At 39.5% G+C, this 26679-nt stretch overlaps 2 protein-coding genes across 2 annotated transcripts in view; both read right to left on the bottom strand.

The window, feature by feature from the left end:
* The window catches only part of LOC118410456 (poly(U)-specific endoribonuclease-B-like), a gene marked incomplete at its 3' end in the record, with an annotated part of 3639 nt that extends 1695 nt beyond the window's left edge, over positions 1-1944 (bottom strand). The window contains 3 exon segments of the mRNA XM_035812188.1: positions 73-181; positions 462-555; positions 1376-1944. Coding sequence (XP_035668081.1) covers positions 73-181; positions 462-555; positions 1376-1608 — 436 coding nt within the window.
* Positions 1945-3690: 1746 nt separating this feature from the next.
* The window catches only part of LOC118409668, a 23487-nt gene continuing 498 nt past the window's right edge, over positions 3691-26679 (bottom strand). Inside the window, exons 2-33 of the mRNA XM_035810850.1 lie at positions 25174-25466; positions 24631-24692; positions 24290-24346; positions 23624-23834; positions 22957-23054; positions 22389-22474; positions 22027-22143; positions 21721-21836; positions 21047-21264; positions 20544-20699; positions 19892-20005; positions 19572-19774; positions 18992-19234; positions 18444-18549; positions 18165-18271; positions 17579-17772; positions 16864-17000; positions 14789-14950; positions 14231-14371; positions 12961-13112; positions 12643-12710; positions 12071-12242; positions 11472-11643; positions 10851-11007; positions 10352-10485; positions 9778-10042; positions 8832-9529; positions 8318-8436; positions 7227-7410; positions 6694-6804; positions 5717-5886; positions 3691-5193 (exon numbers count right to left, since the gene is read on the bottom strand). Coding sequence (XP_035666743.1) covers positions 5098-5193; positions 5717-5886; positions 6694-6804; positions 7227-7410; positions 8318-8436; positions 8832-9529; positions 9778-10042; positions 10352-10485; positions 10851-11007; positions 11472-11643; positions 12071-12242; positions 12643-12710; positions 12961-13112; positions 14231-14371; positions 14789-14950; positions 16864-17000; positions 17579-17772; positions 18165-18271; positions 18444-18549; positions 18992-19234; positions 19572-19774; positions 19892-20005; positions 20544-20699; positions 21047-21264; positions 21721-21836; positions 22027-22143; positions 22389-22474; positions 22957-23054; positions 23624-23834; positions 24290-24346; positions 24631-24692; positions 25174-25445 — 5298 coding nt within the window. The 5' untranslated portion in view covers positions 25446-25466 and the 3' untranslated portion in view covers positions 3691-5097. The remainder of the gene's footprint in view (positions 5194-5716; positions 5887-6693; positions 6805-7226; positions 7411-8317; positions 8437-8831; positions 9530-9777; positions 10043-10351; positions 10486-10850; positions 11008-11471; positions 11644-12070; positions 12243-12642; positions 12711-12960; positions 13113-14230; positions 14372-14788; positions 14951-16863; positions 17001-17578; positions 17773-18164; positions 18272-18443; positions 18550-18991; positions 19235-19571; positions 19775-19891; positions 20006-20543; positions 20700-21046; positions 21265-21720; positions 21837-22026; positions 22144-22388; positions 22475-22956; positions 23055-23623; positions 23835-24289; positions 24347-24630; positions 24693-25173; positions 25467-26679) is intronic.

Below are 26679 nucleotides of genomic sequence, written 5' to 3' on the forward strand. Positions count from 1 at the left end.
AAAAAGTATGTGTATTACTATTAGTAAACTCTACATACAAATTGACAAAACTAGAGGTGAGTGTAACATTACCTTTGAATGTAGGTATACTGTTGACTTTATCTTCATCAACCCAGGAAAATAGGGGGTCTCTGGCCATGTCCCGTGGGGTCTCTCCTTTCTCCACATACCTGGCACGGCCCTGAGGAAACATAGATTCAGTTAGTATTGAATAGAGCATTACATATAAACTGCAGTTATAAGTGCCAATGATTGAAAAGAACCTTTTTTTCTTACCAATCATAAAACATGATCCTGACTAACTGACATTCCATTGCAAACATTTTACTCAAACATGTAGTATTCACAATTGCATAGAACAGTTTTTTGCATCATTCATACTAAAAAACAGAGTCCCTGAATAGATCTAAAATCATGATGTAACTTAAGTTCTCATCAAAATCTTGGTCTGCACGTCTTACCTGGGTATCAATCTCATAGTCCCTGCCAGGCTGTAGTCTGTTTGTGTCCAATTCCCAGAGCCTGGTACAGATTCCTGATAGACTGTCATCATAACTAGATGGATGGAACAGGTATATTATGTTAAAACTAATGCTTCACTACATCGTAGTACATGTATGTATGCATACATGATGCAGCTTTGGCAGGCTGAATTTTGCTACAGTAACTGCTGGCCTGTTGATTCCAGACATATCAATCATACTGTTGTTGACATGATTGATTACCAGCTTGGTATCCACATGTTTTCATATTCTGCTCACCTTTAAACAGGAGTGACACTTAAGGGGAAAGGACAGCTGAAAATGGTTGGATACCAAGAAATGTGTATCTTAACTAATTTTGTGCTCACAAAAATGCAATGTTGGTTTGTAAATTGAATAGGAGATAATTTCTCTGAACGGCTTTGAATGACATCCTTGCTGACAATTGTCATAATGTACAGCTGTTGCCAAATACTTTCAAAGGCAAGGTCAGATTTTTAATAACAAGTGATAAGAAAACAATGCAACATTTCCAGCACATCTGTACAGTGATCTGGTTATTCTGTATCACATCCATAGTGTCAATTCCAATACTGTGAATAGGTAGAACGGGACAGCTAGAATAGAGAAAGATTACTATCAATATTATCATAAATGATAGTGTAAGAGAGATATCAGTTTATCATAGAAATGTAAAAAAAATAATAATAATAATACAACATTTACTGAAGATACTAGATACCCCAGGAAAAGTAAAAACCACAGCACAGCAAAAGGTTGTCATATAAACTGCAAACAAAGCTGAAAGTAGACTAGTGAGTTTACAGAGTTAAAAAAATTCAACTTGTCAGTTAGTGTGCATTACACCCTTAATTGTGCTACACCACAGTTACCTAACGGCTGGATCGACTACTACATCTTGGATGGGATCTGGATCTTCTATGGGCGTGGGATCACCCTCTCCCTCCTGACCTTGATGCTGACTTTCACGACCACCCCTTGGTCGCTCCTCAATCTGGTCCCTCTGGATTGTATTTTCCTCCACAACATACTTATTGCCAGGAGGCTGTTCTTCTTCATTAGCACCAAAGCAAAGCTGGCATAAAGCTGCCACTACATTAGCCATGTTATAAGAAAGTTATCTAATAGAGAGAAAGAAAACTATAAAGCACCAACTAGACAAAATGCTAGACAAAGAGACAGGATGCTACAAGATGATGTCAACTTCCATGTCAAAGGTCAAGGGTTATGTCACCTGTCAATCTAATGGGGAGAATCACTATATTAGCCTGGGGGAGAAAGAAAGCAGCCAATCATGGCTAGTAAAGCGTAACAGCTGTAGCAACAAAGGAGTTGGGAAAGAATGTTGCCTGGGGGGAAACAAGATTACCAGCCCTGTAGGGGGTGAATCATTAGCTGGTAAGTGAGGGGAATGCAAATGTTACTGCAACATCACTTTGCTGTGGAGTTTACCAAGATGCATCAATCTGCAAACAAGCATCAAAATTATAGAAATATGATAATTTCATAGCAAAACTATGACCAAAAGCTAATTGCAAACAAGCAAAACAGTGGTATACAACTACAATATCAGCTGTATGCAAGACACTGCCCTGATTCCAGAGCGCTAACATTACATTACAACTTCCTTGCAATAATAAACGTAGTCTTCAAAGAAATTATAGCAATCAGAGTGAATTGCCTGCTAGTACATCAAGGAGGTTATACAACTTCCTTACCTACGTACATATATCGGTACAATAATAGCATGGTAATTAAAGTACTGTAAATGCATTTAAGTTCGCGGGGATTTAATTTCGCGGTAGTGGGAAAAAGAACTTTTTGCGGTGGATTAAATTTCGCGGTAACACCATAGACTGCAGTCTTATACCATGATAGAAAAATATTCGCGGTGGTTTTAAGTTCGCGGTGAAGTGGTCACCGCGAAAACCGCGAACATTAATCCACCGCGAACATTTCTGCATTTACAGTAAGTCCAATGTAACCAGGGACTGAGGGAGCCACCCATGTAGAGGTGCTTTAGTTCCCAAAATATTTCAAACTAAAAGCAAATGTCCAGCTGCATGACTTCGGCTCATGTAGAATACTGTATACATTGTACATTGGTTCAGTCGCTTCCCATAATATTATCATATTAATTATCATATTTTCACATGAATTCACATTTGTGTGATAGTATATTAGACTTTTGATTGAGCAGGGCTAAGTTGAGATCATCGTAACCCGAGCGGTTCAGGTAAGTAAAAATCAGGATACTTTGTTGTTATTTAACTTATTACACAGTTGTCAATGGTGAAAAAGGCTAAAATTATGATATAACGTTATTAGTCTTTGGTTAGATTATCATTACTCAACGAGTACAAAGAAAGATCGACCCATAGCTTACATATAGATACCAGTAAGCTAAGCATTTGTTACCGCCGGTATAAATACTATTACAATTTAGTCCACTCCTTTTGTTCAAGGAGGTCACTTTCTTTGTTTTAGAATCAGATAGAACATGCATCCTTACCCATCTGCCATCCTTGCACTGTATGTAGACAACTGCTCAGTCAAGTTCAATGAAAACAGAATAGACAGGACAGCAACCAACTGGACTCACATACATATGCACACAGAAGTTTGTTGGCCAAAGGAACGGATGCTGATGTGGACACTGGCCCACCCATCAATACTTGACCTTTGGCCAGCTGACCATTATTGACCCAAATATGGACTCTTGAGACCAAATATGGATCTACACCAGCCAGGCCAAAGTACACGAGCCCCATGGGTTAATCTTCAATGAACTGAACTGAATAAATTCTAAGGTTGCATTCATAGATGGGAATCAAGGTTATCGCCACTAAAATTCTTACAAATTGATATTGGAAAAAATTGACCAGTGCTTTAATTGACAAGACTCGATATAAAAAGGCTATATATTATCTATATTATTGCTTGAAATTCATTTCTTCCCATGCAACAACAGCAATACATTTCAAACATTATGCAATTCAGCACATTAGCATCCTTGGCTCTCCAGCCTTATGTTCGGTGAAAAGGTAAATGTTTAACACAGGTTTTGACATTGTTCTACAGCATGTTACCCTGCAGTTCCAACCAAGTACACTATGGGGCGCTCTTGTATGGTACATTAGTGTCTGTCAGTAGTGGGGTGAAATTATGAAGATATGACCAAGAACACTGACATTGTAAGAGACTGATTTATTGAGGTTTTTACTTTCATCTCTGCACTTTCATCAGAAATTCCTGAACAAGGAATGCGACTTGGAAATTGTACCTGCCATTGCTTTATAACACCAATATATGAACATTGTGCCTAATGGTATGAAATTCAAATGAAAACCTCCAAGAAAACCCCACAAAAGTCCTACAGAAAACTACATGGGGACCCAAAACACCACCAGTATATATATCTTTCATGATACATGTTAAAGCTAGATCTAGAATCATCTTAATATTGCCAAAATGTGCCTGATTTCAATATGTTCAATTAATCATTGCAATGCAATATATAACATCTCTGTGATCTGAATATATACAATCTGCTCACATAAAAGACAACATACAGAAAAATAATTTGATCAATATAATATTTCAACTATTGATAAGAGCTTACTTTTAAAGTTAGAGAAGGGTTTACATTAATTTTGTAGATCTATAATGAAAAATACCTCACTTTTGCATCAAGTTCATTTTTTTACTGCATGCATATGGAACATCACTGCAGACTAGAAATACATGATTGTACATGCATATGATATCCTGGTAGTCAGTACAAAGGACATAAGACTTATTTTCAGAACCAATCTGATTGACCATTACTTGGGCATTTAGTCTCCTGTGCAAGTAAGTTCATGAATTTAGTTCTGAAACTCTCATCATTATATACAATCAATAACCTTGCAATAAATTCCAAGACATAGTACAATGTGTAAATCCCGTACTAATTGCCAAATTGAACATACAAAAAAATGTACATTACATTGCAAGATTAGCAGATAGATAGATTGCTACATATTTACAAAACCATTGCACTAACACACAGAAGATGCTAGAGATACTAGTTGAATACTCAACTGTAGAGTTCTGTGTTTTATACAATGCTAGCATATATTAAGTACTTCACATTGAACACCAACTATAAAGAGTACTTATCCCTGAAACTTTAAGGTCCTGAGTCATAGATTTATTCTTGAGTTGCTGACAATGTTCGAGAAGTCTTACCAGGGTTGTAGACAGACAGAAATCATTTTCCGTCCCCTCAAATTTGAATGGCTTTGCCGCAGCGTTTTCCTACTAGAAAAGTTTGAAATCTGGTCCCTCTGAAACGCTATTTCCTGCATTTTAAGGGTTAAATTTGGCTCACAGAGGACGAAATGGGCAAATTTTTTTTCCGTCCCCAGCTACAAATTCCATCAAAGGCCGGAAGGACGGATGCTGGCTACAACCCTGAGTCTTACCTAAATTTATGGATCTTAGAAATTTTAAAATGCTTGTGGCAACAGGTTCCACAAACAAGAGGTATTCATCACCATCATCATCAAGAAGTATTGCAAGATATGAAACATAATTGCTTCATGTGTGTCATCTACTTGACATTGTTGTGCAGCTTTAAGACGATCATTCTCCTGTCAAAGCGAGCAGCCACCAAGTCACCACCTCCGAGAAGAACACATTCTTTCAGCTGTTGGTGAACAAGAAAGAGTCAAACTGTGGTGCCTACATTGACTAGCACATACAAAATGTACCACAATGAAGAATCAGTTTTTAGTGACAATGACCCTTAATACTGTAAAGTTACTCGTTTTTCAGTGCTTAATTTCATGGTTGAAACAAATATAATGTATATTGGGAGTTCTAGTACTGTAACTACAGAAGTATGTAACTGCACTATATAATTTTACAGTGGAGAGGTCAATGCAAAAAAAAGATAATAAATCCATCGCAAACATATTGTCTGGCACACACACTATGACAAAATATAATATTACTTATCAAATTCAGCAAATATTTGCTACATTTCATCTACACATGCTAAATTTCTTCTTAAGATGCTTAATATCTTACAAAAACGCTGCTTAGACCAAATCTAAACTACAGATGACCTTACACACAGATTACCCACAACCATGGTTTGGATAAGGTTGGGAGGCCATGGTTGTCTACATTTATGTGTGACAGGGGGGAGGCTTTCGGTTTGAACCTACCATAATCTCAAAGGTGAAGCTGCCCAGCTGTGTGCCTGAAGACATGTCATACACAGCAATGGTCTTCTTATCTCCAGTTGACACCAGAACACGGTCTCCTACCGTACTCAGGATCAGGCCATCCGCAATCATGGGGTGTACAGGGATAGACATCACACTCTGCTGGCTTCCTGAAATAGACACAATGGGAAGGTATTAGTACATGTAGGATGTCTGTCATTACCATTTGTTGCCCTCAACTTTTAGCCACACTGCAGTTCAGCTCAGTTTATGCATAACGTCTCAAAACATAATTCTACAAGCTAACATACGACTCTCCCATTAAAATAAGATGTTGTAATTGAGACCTTCAGCAGACATCTTTAAATATCAGGATATCTAAGGTATGAATGTATTAATGTATTTTAATGTATTACCTTGAATTTCCTGGCAGAATTATTTTATTCAATTTGTACATTGCCATTAAAAAAACATTCAATCTGCACATGTATGGCTTTGAATAAGATTTACTGGCAAAAAAATAACACTGGAAGTAATTTGCTCTTTGTTCTTAGCCATTGTACATTTGACACTCTTTTCAGCACCAAGGACAGGAATTTACATACCTAACAATCTGTTGCCTGTTTGATCTTATTTAAGCCAGTCCAATTCTATCAAAATTCACATCACAGGGATTATATCCAAGTAGAATCATCATCACACACCTCTTCATTAAAAGTTTGCATTGTCAAATCATTGTCAAGTTTTAGACTTTTGTCATGAACTGTGACTTGCTACTCAGATGTCAGAGGTCAAGACAGATATCCAAGGAACACTTGCTACACAGATGTGTAGCAACTAACTACATGTACTAACAACATATATATTGGGTCCTTGGCTATGACAAGATTACAGAGTGCCTACATTGAAACTATAGCCATTACTACAAAAGTACATGTATGTAAAACTTAATATTAGAGTAGACTAATTACACATACCAGTAGTGACATCCCAGACATGCCACTGTCCTGCGTCCGTGGAGACCACTCTGCTGTCTGAGATGAACTCCAGGAAAATGTGGCCCTCAGGGAAGAAATGCACAACTTTTCCTGTTGTCAGAAAAAAATACACACACACAATTTGTTTACTGTTGGATATTGCATGCACTTCAATGACAAAACAGAATTCAAATATAGACATACGTACATAATAGAGATGGTACAATATTACAAGACATATTAGTATTACACAGCATACAAGGAGTTCCAACCAGAGTCACCTAAACTTTCAGTTCAGGTACAGGGATATGAGCCAGTTTGCAGGAGAACCAACTTAAAGTCCTGTCCCTCACTCAGTTGATCGACTCTTATGGACTCTTATGCTTGGATGCATTTGCATATAGACAGTATGGTATGTAACAATATTTTCTTAATTCAAGTGCACCATGTGAATGTTTATGTAAGAAGATACCATACTTTGATAAAGGTTTCATTTATGTGTCATGCCATACAGTTGAAAGTGGCTGACTGACCTGTCTGGATTTCCAGCACACACGGCCCCTCGTTGATAAAAGTGGTGTCCCCACAGCTGATGTTACAGGAGTTCCCCAAGGCCAGGTGTGTGCCGGCATGGGACAGACCAAACCTGAAGGTGATGGCATCAGCTCCCTCTGGTTCAACTGTCATCAGGAGGGTTCTACTCACAACATCCCAGATCTGAAACAAACATGTCTTCATTTAAATGTGGAAACATAACAAGGAGCATTATATTTTTGCATGTATCCCGCGCTGTTGCTAAACCCCAAAAGCAAATGCTACTGCAAAGGGTCCCAGTCCCCTTACAATGGGACACAATGGGACGCAATGTTGTGGTCTGCTGATCATTGTACCTGTCGAAAATATCTAGGAGAATTTTCCTGGTATTCAATCTATACATGTAAATGTACAGAGCATTTCATACTCTGTCAAGACCGGTGGAAGAGTGGCTAAAATGGTCATTGACCTCATTAAGATCATTTTCACTTTCACTTTTAACATCAAGCTGATGCCTCTTGAAATGTTTTTTTTTTATTTTACATATGACCACTTGAATTTTGTCATCCGTCTTTTAGATAATTCCCCCCACTGATGACACATAACAAATCCTTGCCAGTCAGTGACTACATAGAGCAGCTTTTATATATAGCCATCTCTGAGTGGTCTCTTGGGACATTTGAATGTAAGTCTGCTTCTGTGGGCATTATTTAAGAAAACAATACGTAATTCAGGGCTCTAGCCAACTCAAATTTTCCGTCAGCCAATTCCCATTGTCGCGAGAACTGCGAAAATTAAGTTACAAAGACAGAACTGAGACCTTGAAAAACGGGTTGTTAATGAGATTATCGTATGCGAAAGAAGCCGACACACTAAGTCAGCAATCATAACAATAGCAAGACAAACAGTGTGCGGCTTTCCGACCGTGGACAGCGTCCCCAAGCCACCTGTAGCTTCCACCAAGAATTTTTGTCCGTCAAGGTTTACGGATTGTTTTAAAAACTTTTCCGTCACACGCAGCAAATTTCCATCAATTGACAGAAATACGGACGCTGGCTAGAGCCCTGACGTAATTCCACTCCACTCCTACCTGTAGCAGCATTCCTTTAGGATGTAGGAACTGCAGAAGTGCCACCCTGCCCTCTTTATCTGTCTTCATCTGGTAACAGCGTTGCTCCAGCCCTGGGACGATTTTGTCAACGACCTCACCTGGACCAAATACAGTGCAAATGTTATATATATATATATATATATATATATATATAAGGCTTATCCCAACAGTATGCTTAATCTAGTATCTATCTTGAAATTCTACAGCAAAAAAATTGTCAGCATTGGAACACCACCTGTACTCCATTGTATCAATTATAAACACATTAAAAATGCATCATTCAACTGTCTATTATCAAATATTAACACTATCGACAATGCAAAGTAAAAATTTTACCATCAAAACTCCAAATCATACATGTAGCTATAATATGGTAGCTTATAACAATTGATAAAATACTGTAAATCTTGTAATGTTCGTGGTAGTTTTATTTTCTAAATGCCCTTCAAATGCAAAATTAATTGCATTTACAGTAACTGTAATGAATAGATACCTGAATCCAGGCGACATATGTCAAGATCCTTCTCCATGAAGCCCTGACATATCAGCTCCGTTTCGTTATTCACCACCGCGTAGTGTCGCTCACACGAGGCGTGGTTGCTCTGCAGCGGAGTCACCACCTCCCAGGTGTTCATGTCCACCACCCCAAACCTCTTCCTCTCTCCTGCTCGGATGACCAGGCGGTTGTCCGAGAGAACATGGACTGCTTTGACGTCTGTTTTCTCCAGCTGAAGGTTACTGCACGAATGAGAATCCTGTTCTTCCTCTGTTTCAGCGTCGATGATCTTAGCTACCACCGATTCCCCTTTCTCTGGCTCGTCTGGCTCAAACGTCAGAAGAAATTTGTCATTGACGTTCTTTGGAACTATTGTTAGTATTTCAGTACCTGGTTCTTCTAAAACTAGTGAGGGCCTTGAAAGGTCCCAAATGCTGATGTTGAAGTCTTCATATCCGCTAGACACCAACATGGTACCGTGAGCTGTAGCCATCCTTCGAAGAGTCTGCTTGTTGCCCACCTCCCGATATTCCCCAGCCTCTAGGTCCAGCATCATTGTTAAGTTGATGAAGGTGAGGATGAGGAAGCGACCGTTTGGTGAGAAGTAGGCACGGTGGACATTCTCCACTTTGTTCTGGTTCCATTTCTGAAGGGCAGGGACTGTTGTTTCTTTGCCAGTGTTGATGTCATACAGCCTGAATGCAATGGAAAAAAGTGTTAATTTTATTCTCTTTGATTCAACACTCCTTTTAATTTTTGGATGATTGAATGATGAAGGTTTCTTTATCAAACTTTAGGAACATAGTACTATTTGCTACAAAATCTACCTGACCATTAATATTGGTACCATCTCAACTGTATAAGATTCAGAGTATGAGCTGCAATATCATAAAGTTATAGATATTCCAAAGATCAGAAGTAATTTCAAGTTCATTGTACTTACTTTACTGTGCCATCGGATGCAATTTCAAAGAAGTGGGCCTTGCAGGTGATTCCAAAGAGAGACTTGTCCTCGATCAGTCTGCGGATGTCTCGGAGGTTCTCCAGAAGCTTCTGGAGGTCGGGGCTACACCGTTTACTCTCCATGAGGGGGTGCAGGAGGTGCTTCATGTTGTGTATGGCAGAGTGGGTGCAGAAAAGGGGCTGGGTAGGGCTGACTAGAGCTCTGGCAACCTGGTCACCCATCTCATCCTGCTCAAGTTCTGCACCTATAGTGTAAACATACATGTCTTTGTAATACCATGCATGTGACACACTGTAAGAATATAAAAATGTCATATGTTTATGACTTCACTAGGACTATATGTTCATGGATTTATTAAGTCATGCCATCTTTATCTTTGTATACTTTGCCTCTCCTTTAAATGCTCTCAAAGAAAAGCAACTGCAGGCCACAGACTAGATGACGGTCTTAACAAACAAACAGACCGGCCCTCTCATAAACATTATCTTATAACTTTTTGGCCAATAGGAACACATGTACAGTTACAAGTAAAATTTGACTATGCTGGCTTTACCTGTGGTCAGGTCAAACACCCTGACTGTGGACCCTATAGCGATGAGGATGCAGCCATGACCAAAGATATAATAGTTGTCATTTTCCTCTTCCTGTGGTTTCTCAAAGAAGTACACCTGTTCTCCTGTCTCAAACCTGTCAAGGATAAAATTGGACATGTCAGTCTTGTACATACATGTATATGACCTATATAAATCCTAATAATATAATGCTTTTCCTTACATTGTACATTTGTGCAATGAACTTGACTTGATTCTTATAGCTTGCAAAAATCTTGTACAAAAAATAAAGCAAACAAGGAATAGACAAAACAAAATATGAGCAAGAATTGGGGCTGTTAAGCTGTTTTCTGTATTATTGTGTGCTTTGCAATTCATCCACAAGTTAATACATGACATGGAATAGACCAGAGGTGTGCATATTTGGTCTCAAAGTGCACTATGTCTTTTACTATCTGTCTACTAATTCAACATCAAGAAAAAAGGCACTCTTTCGCTGACCTCAACACTCTAATTCCATCAACTGAAGATGTCACAATGTACTGGTCGTTGTTGAAGAGCTGAATCATTGCCTCAATGTGCCATGGTACATCATCAATGCTGCGCAACATGTAGCCATCTGTCACATCCCAAACCTTCAGGGAATTGTCCAGAGAACCTGTAGGGAGAAGTAGGAAATGTACAATGTATACAATTGTATGTCAAGATACATGTTTGTCCCAGTACATGAATTGTGCAGGGTAGAATGTTTCTCTGAGAGACTTCTTCTATCTTGATATTGCCTGCTTCCCATCACAAAGATTTTCAAGAAAACAGCATGCAGCTACTGCAACAATCCTTAAGTTACATCAGTAACCTGAGGAAAAGCATTGCCTGTCATATTCAGCAGCAATACATCCAGTGTCCTTTTAATTACTGTGCAGGTCACCAAGCCCCATTCAATGTGATAGGGTAGGTTTTTAAGAAAAAAATACGCTCAATTCTCTTGCAATTTTCAATTGTGTGGGCTTTAGGCAATCAACAAATTGATTCTGTTTCTTTGTTTGTTTTAGTTTCACTTAAAAACCTAATAATTTGAATAAGAAAGAAACCGCATTGATTTAAAGGAGTCTGTTGTCTGACCTGTGACAGCATACTTGGAGTCCTGAGTCATGGCCACAGCCATGACCTGCAGGGTGTGGCCCACCATGCTGTGCACGAGCGGGCCACCAGGGGGCGTCAGGAAGGACTTGGAAGGCAGCAGGCAGGAGCCGGTGGGTGGGGCTCTAGCCTGGGACAGGATCCCACAGGTGTCCTGGAGAAAAACAGCAATGTTACATTCACAGGTTATACCAGTAGTTAGCATTAAACATAAATCTACATGTATGTATCTGACATAAAGAAGAATGAGTCAAGCAGTTTAATAGAAAGCAAAATCAAATTTGATGGATATCACTGAAAAGCCATAGTCAATTTGTTTATCTCCAGGCTAGATTAAAAATTGCCAGAGGGTTGAGGATATCTTTCAACTAAAACCTACCTTAGCACATCAAACGGACCTTGTGAGTTAAAAACACAGTCTGACTGAGTCCGTACTACTGCAAAAAATGTCTTTCAAGCTTGCACATTTACCTAGCGAGTGAAATATTTCCTGCTGTGTGGCAATGGTTAAAGGAATGTTCTAAAGGTACCAAATCTATTATTAGATATCATACTATCACTAACTCTTTCCACCCACTGACCTGGTGAGTTTTGATGTGAGCGATGAGCTGGCCTGGCAGCTGGTTGGGGTGGAACCTCAGCCCTTCCTGTGACAGCTGCAGGGTCTCACGTACGTACTGTACATCCATGTCTGTCTGCAGGTCAGGGGTCAGCACAGACCGACATGCAGCATTGAAATCATCCAGAACCAGTCTGAGATGGGAGAGGGAGTTTTAGGGAATGTACATCTGATTCAGATACAAGCCAAGGCAGATGCTAGCTTAGGCCGCACCAATTCGAGTTGTTGGTTCTCGGCTTTTAGTTTTAAAACAAATGATTCACTGGAAAAACATGAAAAACAAAGTCTGAGGAACAGGTTCATGCCTTGCTCCACTCAGTTTTATAAAGTGATTACAATGATATTCAGGTTTCCTTCCATGCTCTCTGCTACTATGATATACACTTTCTATATTTTCCTTTTTAAAAATCTGAGAACCAACTAATGATCCTTGATTCTCTACCCTGAAAAATGTCACTTGAAATCAAATAGGAAGTCTATTTCAGGTTGTATATTGTCAAAACTTGACATTGAAAGTAGAACTGTCTTCCTTACCTCAAAGATGTTCCCTTCAACTTTGTATCCAACCACTGCAGGTTACATAAAACCTCTTTCTTCAGTACCTGTCATGAAATAGAACATCATTCAGAATCACCAGTAAGCATTTTGGACAAATACAATTTGCAGGAACGATGCAAATTTAGTAGAACTCTATGTAACTTAAGAGTTGCACAACAGGTGGCAAGTCAGGTGATAATTATGAACCTTAGCTGTAGTGGGCTTTACACCATGCCATGCTAGAGAAATAGAATCTGATGTGAAAAAAAAGACATTTGTAGACATATATGCTAAAAGTATCTATACTAAGAGTACCTGGCTATTCCCACTGTTTATGAGATGATGAGGTAGTTCTGAGAGTTTCCTCAGGTTGTACTTGTTGGTGCCATACAGTAGGGGCTGGGGTGCCACATGTCTGCCTGCTGAACCACTCTTACCCTTCCTATTGGTGAATGGCTTCTTCTTCCCTGTAAAGATAATATACCCATTATTTTTTTATTCACTTATGGCCACAGCCAAATGTGTAACAGAAAGATATATCATATGAATGTGTGGTCATGTATAGATTGTGCTTTTGGGGGCTTTCACTACTGATATGTTTGTATCATTGTTGCTTAGTAAATGTCAGACACAATAATTTTCTCTCCTAAGGACATGGTTAACAACAGCAGCTTATGAAGTCTACTCCATATTTTTTAAATGGCTGTCCTTGGTGCTAAAATGATAATTTAACAGCTTCATAAAGGCATTAAACCAAGCTGATTGTCTGCATATTGCATAAAACTCTATGATCTACAGCTTATAAAGAAAACTCCCTCTCTCAACAAATGGATCTGTCCTTGGTGCTGAAATGATAATCAAGTACACTACCAGCTTCATAAAGGTACCTAATCAAGATGATACCCTACTTGGTACAAAATATTTTGATAAATATTAAATGTACAGCTTCTTAAGTCCACTTCCCCGAAACGAATGGCTCTGTCCTTGGTGCTGAAATGATAATCAGGCAATCTACCAACTCCATAAAGTGTCCTAAAGGAAGCTGATGGCCTAGAATATGCACAAATGTCTATGGTTGAAGATTTATCAGAAGTTTATCATGTTAGGTCCCCCACATCAAAAATGGCTGTGTCCTTGGAGCTGAAATAATAATCGGATACTCTACCAACTATATCAAAGGACTTTAATAAGCTGATTGCCCACTCTTTGCACAAAATCAACAACTATTACATATAACTCCTCATCTTACCAAGGCTCTGTTCTTGGTGCTTAAATAATAATCAGATAGTCTACCAACTTCATAAACCCTAATCAGCTGATGGCTTTTTTTTGCACAAAACATTATTGTTGATAACAGAAGTACAGCTTCTTAAGTCTGCTACTATAACAAAAACGATTTTGTCCTTAGTGCTGAAATGATAATCAGATCTTTCAACTTCATAAAGGGATATAATCATGACGATGTCCCACAATTAGCACAGAATTCAACATACACATGTCATTTCAATAACATGTACACTACATTTAATAGTTGCAATCCTATGAAACATTTTTGCTCCGATCTTTAACTCTAGGAAGTACTTACCTCCACCCCATGACCCCAGGAAGTAATCCGCCAGGTTGCTGTGTAGTTTCCTGCTCTGTTCCTCAGATGACAGGAACCTCTGCTTGGCAGTCTCTATGAACTGTCTGTGGTACCAGAAGATCACACTGGCACCGTCTGCACCTGGGGGAGAATTGAGTAAATTGTATACCTGGTATGAGCAGTGTAGACTATCAAAAGTAATACTCATCTTACATGCTTAGATTGTGTCCAGTATATACCATTTCAAAGATGAGACTTTTGTCTTTTGTAAATTTGTTAATCTTTATTTTTCTGGCGATCTAACTTTACATTAGAAGTCAAGGAAAGGAAGTTTTTATTGTGTTGTAAGTTCAAGGGCAAAACAATTAGCACTAAAACAGTCATATCTTTATTAACGATGCCATGGTTTTGCAGCAGAGAGGCACTCTGTATATTAAACCACTAAAAACACATCAAAACTTACAGAACTGCCTACAAACTGTGTAACGTTAATCAAAATCTTCCTTTACATGACACAAATTCAAGAGAAAATGAAAGGATTTTCATTTGAAAACAAACCTCTCTCGACCAGGTACGGAGCCAGCTCAGTCTTGATCCTGACCCACAGCATGGCCGGGAGGCGGCGTACAGGCGGTACCCACCACTCAAACACATCATTCAGCACCTCATCATCACAGGACAGGACGTCTTCCAGCTCAGACTCTGTCAGCCCAGACTTAGCTGTGCATGTGGATAGAACAACCAAAGTTAGAGGTTGTAGGACTGATGTAACACTACCACTGGCCGTTACGGTGAAAACGTCCTATAATGGGTGAATGGTAGTGAAAGTACGGTTAAAATCGGTACTCTGATTGTTCTGAGTCAAAGTCACCCCTTTTATGTTTACTCTGCAAGGGGTTAATTTTGAGCAATTATCACATATTTTGAGTAGATTATGCAAGGATGGGGTGAAATGCCAAGTGTTTACTTTGCACCAGAACACAATAGAAAATTCACCGTGTTTCACCCCGCTGAAATTAACACCTCCGGTGAAAGGTGTCATCGTACTGGCGCACGCAACTCCATAGACAAAAAAACATACCATCGGTAGCCCGCCGCTATCTAGCCGGTGCTGGGAGTGTAGAACGCCCGCCCAGTTCATCAGCACAAGCTGGGGAAATTTTACCGCTGTTGGTTGGTATTAGACCCTATCCACACTATTAAAAAAAATCAATCGAAAACCGTGGTGACATCGTGGGGAGTTTTGCTACCAGAGTGTTTCTTTTCCCGAAAAATGACAGTAAAACCAGCATGGCATGCATACAATGTCATTGGGCATACCATACCATGAGGTACCGGACTGGGCTGGCGGTCATGCAGCTTCTACCCGACCCGAATCATCCATGCAGGAAAATCTTCCAATAACTCATAGTTTTACAGCATGTGCAACACTAGGAAATATATTCTACGTCTTTTTTAGATCCTCTGAGTAAGTTTTGTTGTTGTTGTTGTCGGGAGCCGTAATTTTCCGTGGCCGTATCTTGACATTCCCAGCTTAAATTCTCCCATAAATGCGGATATAAATGCATACTTTCTCGAAAGACTATTGTAATTGTGTATTTCTTTACGAGAATATTGCAATGTAATTGTGGAATATAGCGTTTTTGTGCGTACAAATGTAACATTTTTCATACAAAGAAATTTTGTTTGACGCGCGGGTGGGCGCAAGGCATCATGGGGCAGCAAAGAAAGAATTCTGCAGCTTGACCAATCAGAGCGCAGATCATAGTGGGGAACCCCCTACAGCCGTAGGATCAACCAAGCAGAGGTGCGTATTCCGGTCACGTGCACGTCTTGCAGACGCTGAGCGGGCGTCATGGCGGCCGGAGTCGATTTAGCGCCGTATTTGACTGGTAAAACGCCCGGACACGATGTTTTATCATGTTTTAAAATGTGTTTTATAAGTTTATTAGACGCGCTTAGATGTCTGAGCTCTCGATACAAAAGAGGGTTAGTCTCCTTGTCAGATACAGGTCCTGTCATGGCGCTCTCGATTTCAGAATGAAAAATTAATTACTTGCAACAAGGAGGTGCTTGCAAGCATGCGGCAAATCAAACTTTGGTTCCGACCCAGAAATATGTGACTCGGTCGCAAGCGTAAAAAAATCCTGGAACTAGGCGGGCAGTCTTCAGTCCCAGTGTCTGTAACCGTTAAAATTTGCCCGGCGTGCGGAGGGAGCGTAAAAAATCCCCGGCTTGCGCTGAGGAACTGGGCGGGCAGTCTTCTGTCCCAGTGCCGTAGACTGGACAGCGCCGGGCACGTCGCTAGCGCTCGTGAAACAACGCACACAATAACGTAATTGCTGTTTGTTTTACTAGGGGTGAAACCTTCATTTCACCATGTTTTACTCTTCTGTCACGTAGGTGCAAGATTCGCTTTCACCCCTCCATATTTACATGGGAACAATGCGAATCCGGGTGACACATTTTCACCGTAGTTCACCGTGTTTCACCAACATTCACCCATTATAGGACGTTTTCTCCGTAACGGCCAGTGGTAGTGTAAAGCTGTCAACAAGCAATCAACAGTACAGCCTTGTTTTTAGCATAAAAGAACAATTAACACAAATAGACGGTGTTTCAAAGGTCCTTACCAGCAGTTATGTAACCCAAGGCATGCTGAACCAGTAGTTTCCCATGATCCTTCTCCACCCTTTCAAATAAGGCATGGATACATGACACCACTGTGGTCTGCAGTCGAGTCTCCTCAGGCTTGGAAAAAGAATGCCACCTAGTATAACAGAAGTAAAATACATCAATTAGCAATGACCATTCCAAAATACTATCTTCTACTTCTACATCATTCATTCACCTCTGTGGACTGATGTATTGTAAGTTTATGGTGTGTCTGTGTTTGTGGCCTTTTTATTATTTCCATAGCCTATAGATGTATTTAGGCACATTTCAACACAGAGTAATAGGCATTTAAGGGCAGAAGGGCAGAGTTGCAGCAGTGACAGGAAGTTGAGTTCAGAGTTGGCAGATTTAGACATTTATCAACCTTGACAGACATTGCAAGAAGCTACTAGTTCCTGAGCAGATGATGTTTGTGCTTTTGCAGTTACAGCACATTTTCGTTGTAGAGTAACAGGAAGTGGTCAATGGACACTCAATCATGTTATGTTTAACTTAGTAAAAACCTTATTTGCATAATCAAAACTATACATTAAAAAGAAATATTTCTTTATGAGGAACTCTTAATATTTTACGGAATAATGTTATCTTTTAACTCTGCTTTGTACAATTTTGATAACTTTACATGCAGACCCCCTAAATGTATATCTAACATAAGAAGGACCCTTTTGTCACCTGCAAGCCTCATCAAAAGCTAGTTTGAGGAAGAGTGGCAGTGGGCAGGTGTGGAAGGCCTGCACCACCAGGTGAGTCTGCTCAGGTGTGAGTTTCCTGTGAGCCGCCTGCAGCCAGCCGCCCAGGATGTGGGTTACAGCATCCTCCTGCAGGGCAGGGATCTGCAGGAACAGCCCTGCATCCTTGATAGTTGCCTGGAAACAGAATCATGATGCATCACGATTTATTAGTGCTACTCCTGGCAAAGCTCAGTAGTAAAGTCAGACTGGCATAACCCTACTGGCATCTGACCAAGCACAGGATATGGATGCCTTGAATGTCTCTAGAGGGCAGCACTGGTTAGAAAAGATAGGCAGCCGTATCAGAAAACGGCACATGCTTAGTGGTGGATTACACTCCTAAGCCTGGCCATGGAGACTGATTACAAATTACAGATTAGAAAAGAGCTGAAGTTTAAGATTGATTAAATTATTTACCAGCCTATTGAGGCCTAGATTAAATTATATACCAGCCTAACAATTTTGAAAAAAAATACACCATCAGTCACTAATGGAGATCTGTATAACCAAACCAAACCATCCCTCACCTGTAACTGTTGGAAACATCCATATTTCTGATCAGGAAGGGTGGACAGGATCATCTTGACATGAGGAGGGAGGGATTTGGGGAGCCACCCCAGCTGTCTGGCACCATCTATATTAAAGTACAGTGACTTAAGATGGCATGCAGACTCTTACAGATTGCCATAATACAATACACTAAATTAAATGGAGATCTAAATAAAACAAACAAAACAGTTTACAAATGGTACTACTAATGGTAAGAGTTGAAGACACATGTGAAACCATAACTGTCTGCCTTATACCTTGTGGGTCCAGCTGATCCAGAGAATCTAAAATGACAACCAATGGCTGCTCAGCAGTAGCTTTAGACAGGTATGCTGAGAAGGCTTCTCTTAGTTCCTGCAGGGTCTGTAAAAAGTTATATATACTGACATTCAATACTTAACATTGCATTCATATGGAGCACTGATTCCGTGGCACTGATGTAAATGACATGGCAGATCACAGACCTTGCTACTCAAGAATTTTGTATGGCCAATATAAACATATTCATCTTTTAAAAACTGTCTAGAGTTGCTACAATAGTAAGAAACCTTTGTGCTACAAGTCTACACCCCCTTTCGACAAGAGGCTGTAACTGCTGAGTCAATAAGGATTTTTACGTTTTGTGTGTATTGATGTCTTTTAAATCATACTTTTACAAGTCAAGGGTTATAAAATGTAATTTTGGTTTGGTACAGTCACTAAGAGATCACAGGGCTAGTGGAAAGAAAGCCATTGTGAAGGGTTGCCTGAGAAGCCCCATCTATGCAGAACTTAATAATGAGATCAGACAGCCGCGAGTGTTTACCTCTGGAACACGACTGTGATCCTTGTATATCATGTTGATCTGCTGACAGAGACTCAGTAACAGTCTGTGGATGGTGGTACTGTCAGGCGTGGTACCCAGAAACCTCAGCAGTACCGCCCTCCCTCCCTCCATCTGGCTGGCTGTGTGTGCAGCCACTGCCATGACAGATGTCTTCCCACAGCCAGACTCACCATGGATCACCAGAGGCTGACTGACTGCACTGTTGAGGTAGGACTCTATGTCCTGTTGAAGGAAAATATAAATTGTAATATTTGTAATGTTTCCTTTAAATATATATCTATTAATAAAAATTCTCCTAGCAGCCCCTGCTATAAGGCTGGGATAGTATTAACTCCTGCTATCCCTTCATTGAATCAGATACAACTATCGCATTTCAGCACCCTTAATATCAATAAGAAAAGTGTTGAAACTAAAAGGTGTAAGATCTTATTGTTACTCTACTTAAAGAAGGTATTTAAGCTGTAAAATATCATCATCATATGTGATCTCTCCATTTCCTAATGACTGAGCCACGGCATTTTTCTGGTTCTAAAATTTCAAGGTTAGATTCGTCACATACCTTGATCGTGTCTTGTCTTCCATAGAACACCTTACTCCTGCTTTGGCTGAACAGGGCATGCTGGGATACTTCCTCAAACAGCAGGTTATTGACCTCTGACTGGGCGTGTTTGGAAATGGCATCCTCCACCATCTTCTTTATACTGGCCTCAAAGTCACTGCAGAACTGCTGTACATATTCTTCTTTCTCTTTTGTTTCAAATCCTAATTTAGTGAATATAAGGAAATGCTGGATTTTCATTTCATAATTCAAAGCACGACTAGAGGTGAGAAATATGAAAAAATACAAATTGTCATGGACAAATTATTGCATGAACTCACCATTCTTTCCCCAGGCTGTCTGATAGTTGTGGATGTTGTCTCTCGACAGCTTGCTCGGAATCCTCTTCTCTACTAACAGCTGCAGCAGGGCCTGGGCTTCAGTGTTGATTGCACCTGAGGTGGAGAACATACAATCATACAATTGTGTACATGTCAAGGTACAGTTCTCGCTGAATTACCAATTCTACTGTAGAGATTTAAATGGAATGTGTTAGAGTGGTCTCCCATTTATCAAATTAAAAGTTATTCTGTTGATCTTACGTAAGATGAATTTAACTTGAATCATTCTGGCTGTCTATTGATGGAAAATCTTTGTATTTATAGCCAACAACAAATATTTCTACTAGCAGAATTGGCAAAAAAACTAGTGAGACAGGTACCACTGATCTTTCTAGAAGTATGGATGTAGCATTTGGAAACTATAATGCCAGATCAATAAACTGAATACATTTGATTGATGTTCAACTGGTTCTTATTTTGCAATACATCCATTCAACTGAAATGTTCAAAAACTAGAACTATGGAAAGCCCTAACCACATCCATTTCCACCGTGAAGAAAATGGCTCTGTCCTTGGTGCTGAAATGATAATCAGGTAATCTACCAACCTCTGTAGGGGACGTAAACAAGCTGATTTGAAGTAAAGCACTAACCTGATTCATCAAGGTCAATGAACTTTGCAGCCATGTTGGATTGGTCCTTCTTGGTGCTGTCTGCATCTAACCCAGAGATGGTCCTCCTGAACCACAGGCACTGCTGGTTTGGGGTCGTTGACTTCAGGAGGCCCTCCTCTACCTCCAACTCTGTAACTGTAGAAGTTTCCTAAAGTCTCAAAGTCTTGTGTATCAAGAGAGACATTCACATGATGACAATACATACAAAACACACATGCATACACACACACTCACTCAAAAACACAAATTTAATGCATGTTTTATTCACATTTATCTATTAAAGCCAAAAGCTTATGAGAAAACCTCTCCTCAAAAGCATTGAATACATAATGCTCAATTGGTGTACAATCAAGCACGAAAACCTTTATATTTTTTTATAATCTGCACAATCAATAAAAGTATGAACAAAATCAAAATATAATTACAGTTTATAAGTATTATGAAAATGAAGTAGAGTCATATAACTGTTACAGATTCCTTACTTGAGCAAACATATCTGTGCGCAGCCGAGGCAGACTGCAAGGTTTTCAGGGCAGCTTCCATCAGTATTGTGTGGAGAGTGGTGGATGTTTCCCACCAGGTCGTCTCTGCTTTACTACGCAGCTGCTCATTGGTCGGGTGGTTGTAGTCTGAAAGGAGGGCTGTGATTGGCTGAAGAATGTAGGTGGCAGGGATAGCATTCTCATCCTCCTGGTACCATCTACAGATTGAAAAGATTCAGAGATGTTACTGCCATAGCAAAATTTTTAAAGTTCACCTTAGAGTTGAAAACTTCATGAGATCATTCAAGGTCACTATATCTAATAACAATGTTGTTTCAAACTTAACCTGCACCCTGCTGCCTAACACTGTCACCAATAGAAATTTGGTAAAAAGAGCTACTTCAGCAGATGGAAGGGTAAAACACAATGTGAACATAATTACTCAAACTTTAGGCATGGAATGATGTTACTCTAACAACAACTATTTTCTGCAGGTTTAACAAAATTGTTGTATAAAAGGCTGAAACATTCAGTTGTGTCAGTAAAATGAAAACTGGATATGAGAATTCTTGTACACAACCAAAATTAAACTTACTTTTTTTTTGTACAAGAATTCTCATATCCTATATTCTACCAACCTGATGAAATTATTTTCGGGAAAAATGAAAACTAACTTCAAGAGAAGCTGTTGATCCTCCTTTCTGTTGACCCCTGCCAGGAGTGTGTTGAACTCTGCTGACTCTACCTTAGGCTGGAGGGGCTGGTAGCCGTACTTGTGGGACAGGAGGGTCTATGTGGACAAATACACACAAATAGAACTTATCAGTTCAAGGTCAATTCCAACAGGAGATCTGTATTTACAGAAAACATTTCTGTTGACTAGTGTTTATTAAAGAGAAAGGTAAGCCAACTGTTGGAACAAAACAAAACACTATTGTTTTCATTGAGTTGTAATGATTAAATAAAAACACAATATTTACCACAAAAGTGGGACCAGTGGAGACTTTTTGGCAGTTGTGGATTTCCTTCAGACACAAGTCCAACGTGGAGTGGTCGTTAGCTGCCTCTGAACGTATGCCCCATCTCATGTCCACAAGCTGCGATCCAACCAGCAAAATCATTTAGCTGCTTGTTTTAACCTTTGTACTGTAATCTACACAGGACACTGTTACTACATTCTGTAGTAAAATACATAAAAGAGACATAGTAACTCGAGGTACTGCATTAAAAAAAATCTGTGGCACGTTTTGAATGTTCGACTTTGTCTTCATTCCTTAAATGTCCATTGACTTAACTTAAGCTATCTGATTCTTGTGAGAGAATGAAGCATATAATAACTCACTTGCAGCTCATACCCCTTCTCCTGACAGAAGACCTTCAAACGAGGCACAGCGTGCTGCATCAGGGCATTCCGCTCATCTGCAGTGTCTACAGATTAGGCAAGGCAAATTGATAGCCGTCACACATACAGTGTCCTCCTGCTGTTTCTTTCAAACTACATTGTTGTAAGCACTAATTTCAAACTATATTGGCACTAATGACCAAATGAAATAGAGGGACTAACAATGGCAAACATTATCATTATCAAACTTCATAACAAAGTTCTTTGTACACAACCAAATTGGTAACACCTAGTTAACATTTTGGTGACAGTATGTCACCTTCTTCAAGGCAACAAAAACTGATATCACAACACCTGCCTGTAGCTACACCTGTGCAAAGTAAAACCAGTCAGTAATGCCTTGAGAAAAGGTGCCTGAAGGTCACCAAAACATCAACTAGGTGTACAAAGACTGTTGTTAATAGCTTACATTATGTGACATAATAAAGAAACTTTTCTCCTACATGAGGAGTAGAAACATAATGTGAAGTTTGGATCTAAGAACTTTAAGACTGTATGCAGTTTGGACCTGTGAAAGTGGAGCTGAGAAAGACCCTGACTATCCTGGCTGTGGGGGGGATCTCCACGTCATGTCTGCCCTGGAACACCTGCTGGATCTGACTGGACCTGGACAGGAAAGGGAGGGGGGCAGGAGCTGGTGACTAATGGTCATCACTCTGAAGAAACTACTCTTCATAATAGGAAACTTGTAAATATTGAATTGCTTTTAGAAAGTGTGGTATACTATCAGGGGGCCTTTGTAATACTTTTTTTCACCAAGGACAGCATAAAGTGAACATGGCCATCATACCATTGGTAATAGTTTACAACACAAGAATGTTTCTATTTTTAATTAGCAAGTTACTGTATAATCTTTGTCTTATGTAAATAACTACTATACTGCACTAAGTACATACCGGTACAAAACTAACACTTCATTATGTTCTTGCAGTTAGTTCCACACTGCTTAAAAAGCTTAGCAACTGTCCAAGCTACCCAAGAATACCACTGACGAGAAATGAAATCTGGTCTATGTGGTCACTCTATACAGGAATCTTGATGCTTGATTACATTAAAAAAATGATCTCAAAGGACCACCAAAAAGTGGTTACATTGGCCAGTTAATCCTTATGTAGATGTCAATCATACATTTTTTATTGTGTCCAGTGTTTACTGATTTTCCCCACAATACTCACAATGATGGTTTGAGTGTTGTGACTCCTTTAAACCTCATCCTGCGTCCAAAGCTCTGCATCTCCTCAGTACGGTACATTGCTGACAGCTTCTCAATGTGTTTCTGTAGCAGGGTCTTCAGCTCGGACCTCCTCTTATCGTCCATCTCCTGACTGTCCTGAGCCCTGGTGCCAGCATGGCTGGACAGCACTCGGCTCTCATTCTTAGTTTTGGCTACACCAAAATAAATGATTATGTCAACTTCATATTCACTATCAATGGAAGTTGGTGATTTGGTTGCTGTATATTTGTTTGCTCAATAGCTTAGCTTTAGACAATATCTAGATTTAATCAATGGGGTAGATTCTTGGTCAAAGGATGAAGAGAGCAGTAGATTAATGAAAAGAAATGAATTTGACAAATTGAGGGGTTGTGGTTGCTGTCAAGGGGTCCTCTCTCAAGAAAGTAATTTCTTTACCTTTAGTTTAGCTTAAGGTCTTAGAAGGCACTTGGAATGAATATAATAACATTGCACCAAGTAGTTTTTTTAACCTCCTTGATTGCACTGAAAAAGTACAGATTCTTAATTTTCAGGACGTGAACAAATAAATGGTACATTCCTGTGATCAGTATGATTGTCTGTTACAGCCAAACTTCCTCTGCATATTGCACTCATTTTTTTTACTCACCACTGTTCCTTGGTGGGCCTGCATGGCTTGATATCTGTCTAGCATCTTTTGATGAAGCTGAATAAAAATGAAACAATACAGTGACAACATTTCAGCTGTAATACAAATACTTGTGCTTTTTGAGAAAATTATGATTAGCATGTTGATTATCAATCAAAATGTCAGATCCTGATAGATGACATTGTGACTCGTTAAGAAATCGATGATCATGGCTATCATAGCTTTATAATGCTTTAAATATCAGTAAAACATTTTACTTCACATCAATATGAATCAACCTTATTTCAAAACAATGTTGATTATAATATAATGTGTACAATGGAATGGAGGGAGGTACCTACTTGTCACATTGTTTCCCAACACTGGCAGTTTGTTCAGGTCTCTGTGGGTTCTTGTTTGGCCTCTGCAATGATAATAAAAGACTACAGTGTTGCTTCTTGTATACTCCCAGAGCAACTTCCTACAATGCCTTGTTAACATTACATGTTTAAAAACTTTAATGCCAATCAGAAGACATGATATATAGTGCAAATACACTGCAGGTGGACATTTTTTGTTCATATAGAAATCAAACAGAAATTACTTTGTAGATGACAAATTTGCTGACTCAAAAGTAGTTAAGGAAATAGGATTCATGTGTAAGAGTTGGCATATAGATGAAAGACAGACTGGCATGAATAACCAGAACATGACACATTATAAAGACTCACCTGTGTCAAAGTTTTGTAGAAAGCTGAACTTTCAATACAACATCACATGATAATGACAGACCAAATTTTCATCTGACTTCCTGAGTCTGAAATCTTGAGAATAACAGGGTACAGTTGTACAAAGGAAAGAAGGCTATACAGCTGTACAAAAGAAGAAAAAAAAATGATACTCACAGAGGTTGGATTGTAAGGGCATCACCAAAAAGGCCACCTTTCTTTGTAGTAACGTTAGTAGTAGGTTTTCTTTGCCCCACTGGAGGTTTCCTCGCTCCTGCTACTCTGTTTGATCCTACAGGTGTTACAGAGGCCCGCGCCTCCTTCAGGATCTGACTGCTGGTTTCCTTCTCACTGGCAGGTGAGTAGAATGGACGGGGTCTGGTTTTGGCAGCAGGCATCCTGGCCATGCCCCTTCCTGCCCCATGACCCCCTCTCTGTCGACTGGTCATTGCTCACTGGTCACATGGTGCTGGAAAATAACATACAATAAGGACCAAGGAGCTACTAGTACATGTGACTCTGAAAAAAATAACTTACACTTCAAGAAAGAAAACAGATATGTGGTAATAAGATTTGTAAAAGTCCTTGGGAAAAGACAAAGTTAGACTGCATAGTAACTACATTAAAACTATGCCAGTTTGCCACCCCTGGACAATGCCAGATCAACAATATCGATATTGCAAATGAATAATAAAGTTTAATCAGTGTTGAAACAATTCCATGAGAATTCAGGTGTAAATTTAAAAAAAAAATGGACAGGACTTTTGCGCTTTCCTTAAAACGGCACTGGCACAGAATTTATGTAAGAGTAAATTGTTTAACCTTGAATCTCTATAGGTATTTTTCTGGTGATTATAAAATCATATTGAGTTTAAAGGGTGAAGTTGGATCATGTCCAGAAAGCTGAAAGGTGGACAACACATTCTTGCCACACAAAAACAGCTTTCCAGTCTAGTGCACCTGTGCTGTTGACTTATCTGTCGCCCCTTTGTTATGTCTTATGTACAATGGTAATGAGCTGTGTCTTCCACATTCACTTCATACCTAGTTTCATCAACCAACCCAAACTACTTCAAGGTGTTATTCATCTTCATCATTTTCTATCGTATACATAGTCAATATATTCAGCACACGACAAATGAAACTCCTTGTGATATAATTTGGCTTACCTTAAAAATTAACTCATAGAAACTGACAACAAAAGCTGCTCTCACTGTATTAGAGGGTTGCTATAGCAAGTGGGTCAACACTCTCCCCAGGGACAACAGGCTATTTAAGGAAGGTGATCGAACAAAGACTGATTGACCCCTTGGCTGGGTTGGTCAAAGTGCAATTATCTAAAGGTGTGTCCATGTACCTGTAAATACAGGGGCTTCACTAGTGCTTTAAGATACGCTCAGTGTGCCTGACTTTGTACAGAACACTTACAATTACTGACTTTCTCTGTATTAACTTAATTAAGAAATGAGGAGCCAAAACCTAAACGTCCTCTTTAAACCATAACATAAATCACATCCAGAAAAGTTCTAATGCAACGTTACTACAGACTCGTGGAAACCAAGTGGTATAGGGTCTGGTCATATCATAGCATTACTGGGGTGTACATCATTTAACTGTTCAACTGTTGTAACAAAAATTAGTATTAGTACTATTACGAAGTTCCTAATAACCCCCTCACATTAG

The sequence above is a fragment of the Branchiostoma floridae genome, chromosome 2, assembly GCF_000003815.2.
Source record: "Branchiostoma floridae strain S238N-H82 chromosome 2, Bfl_VNyyK, whole genome shotgun sequence".
Lineage (NCBI taxonomy): Eukaryota > Metazoa > Chordata > Leptocardii > Amphioxiformes > Branchiostomatidae > Branchiostoma > Branchiostoma floridae.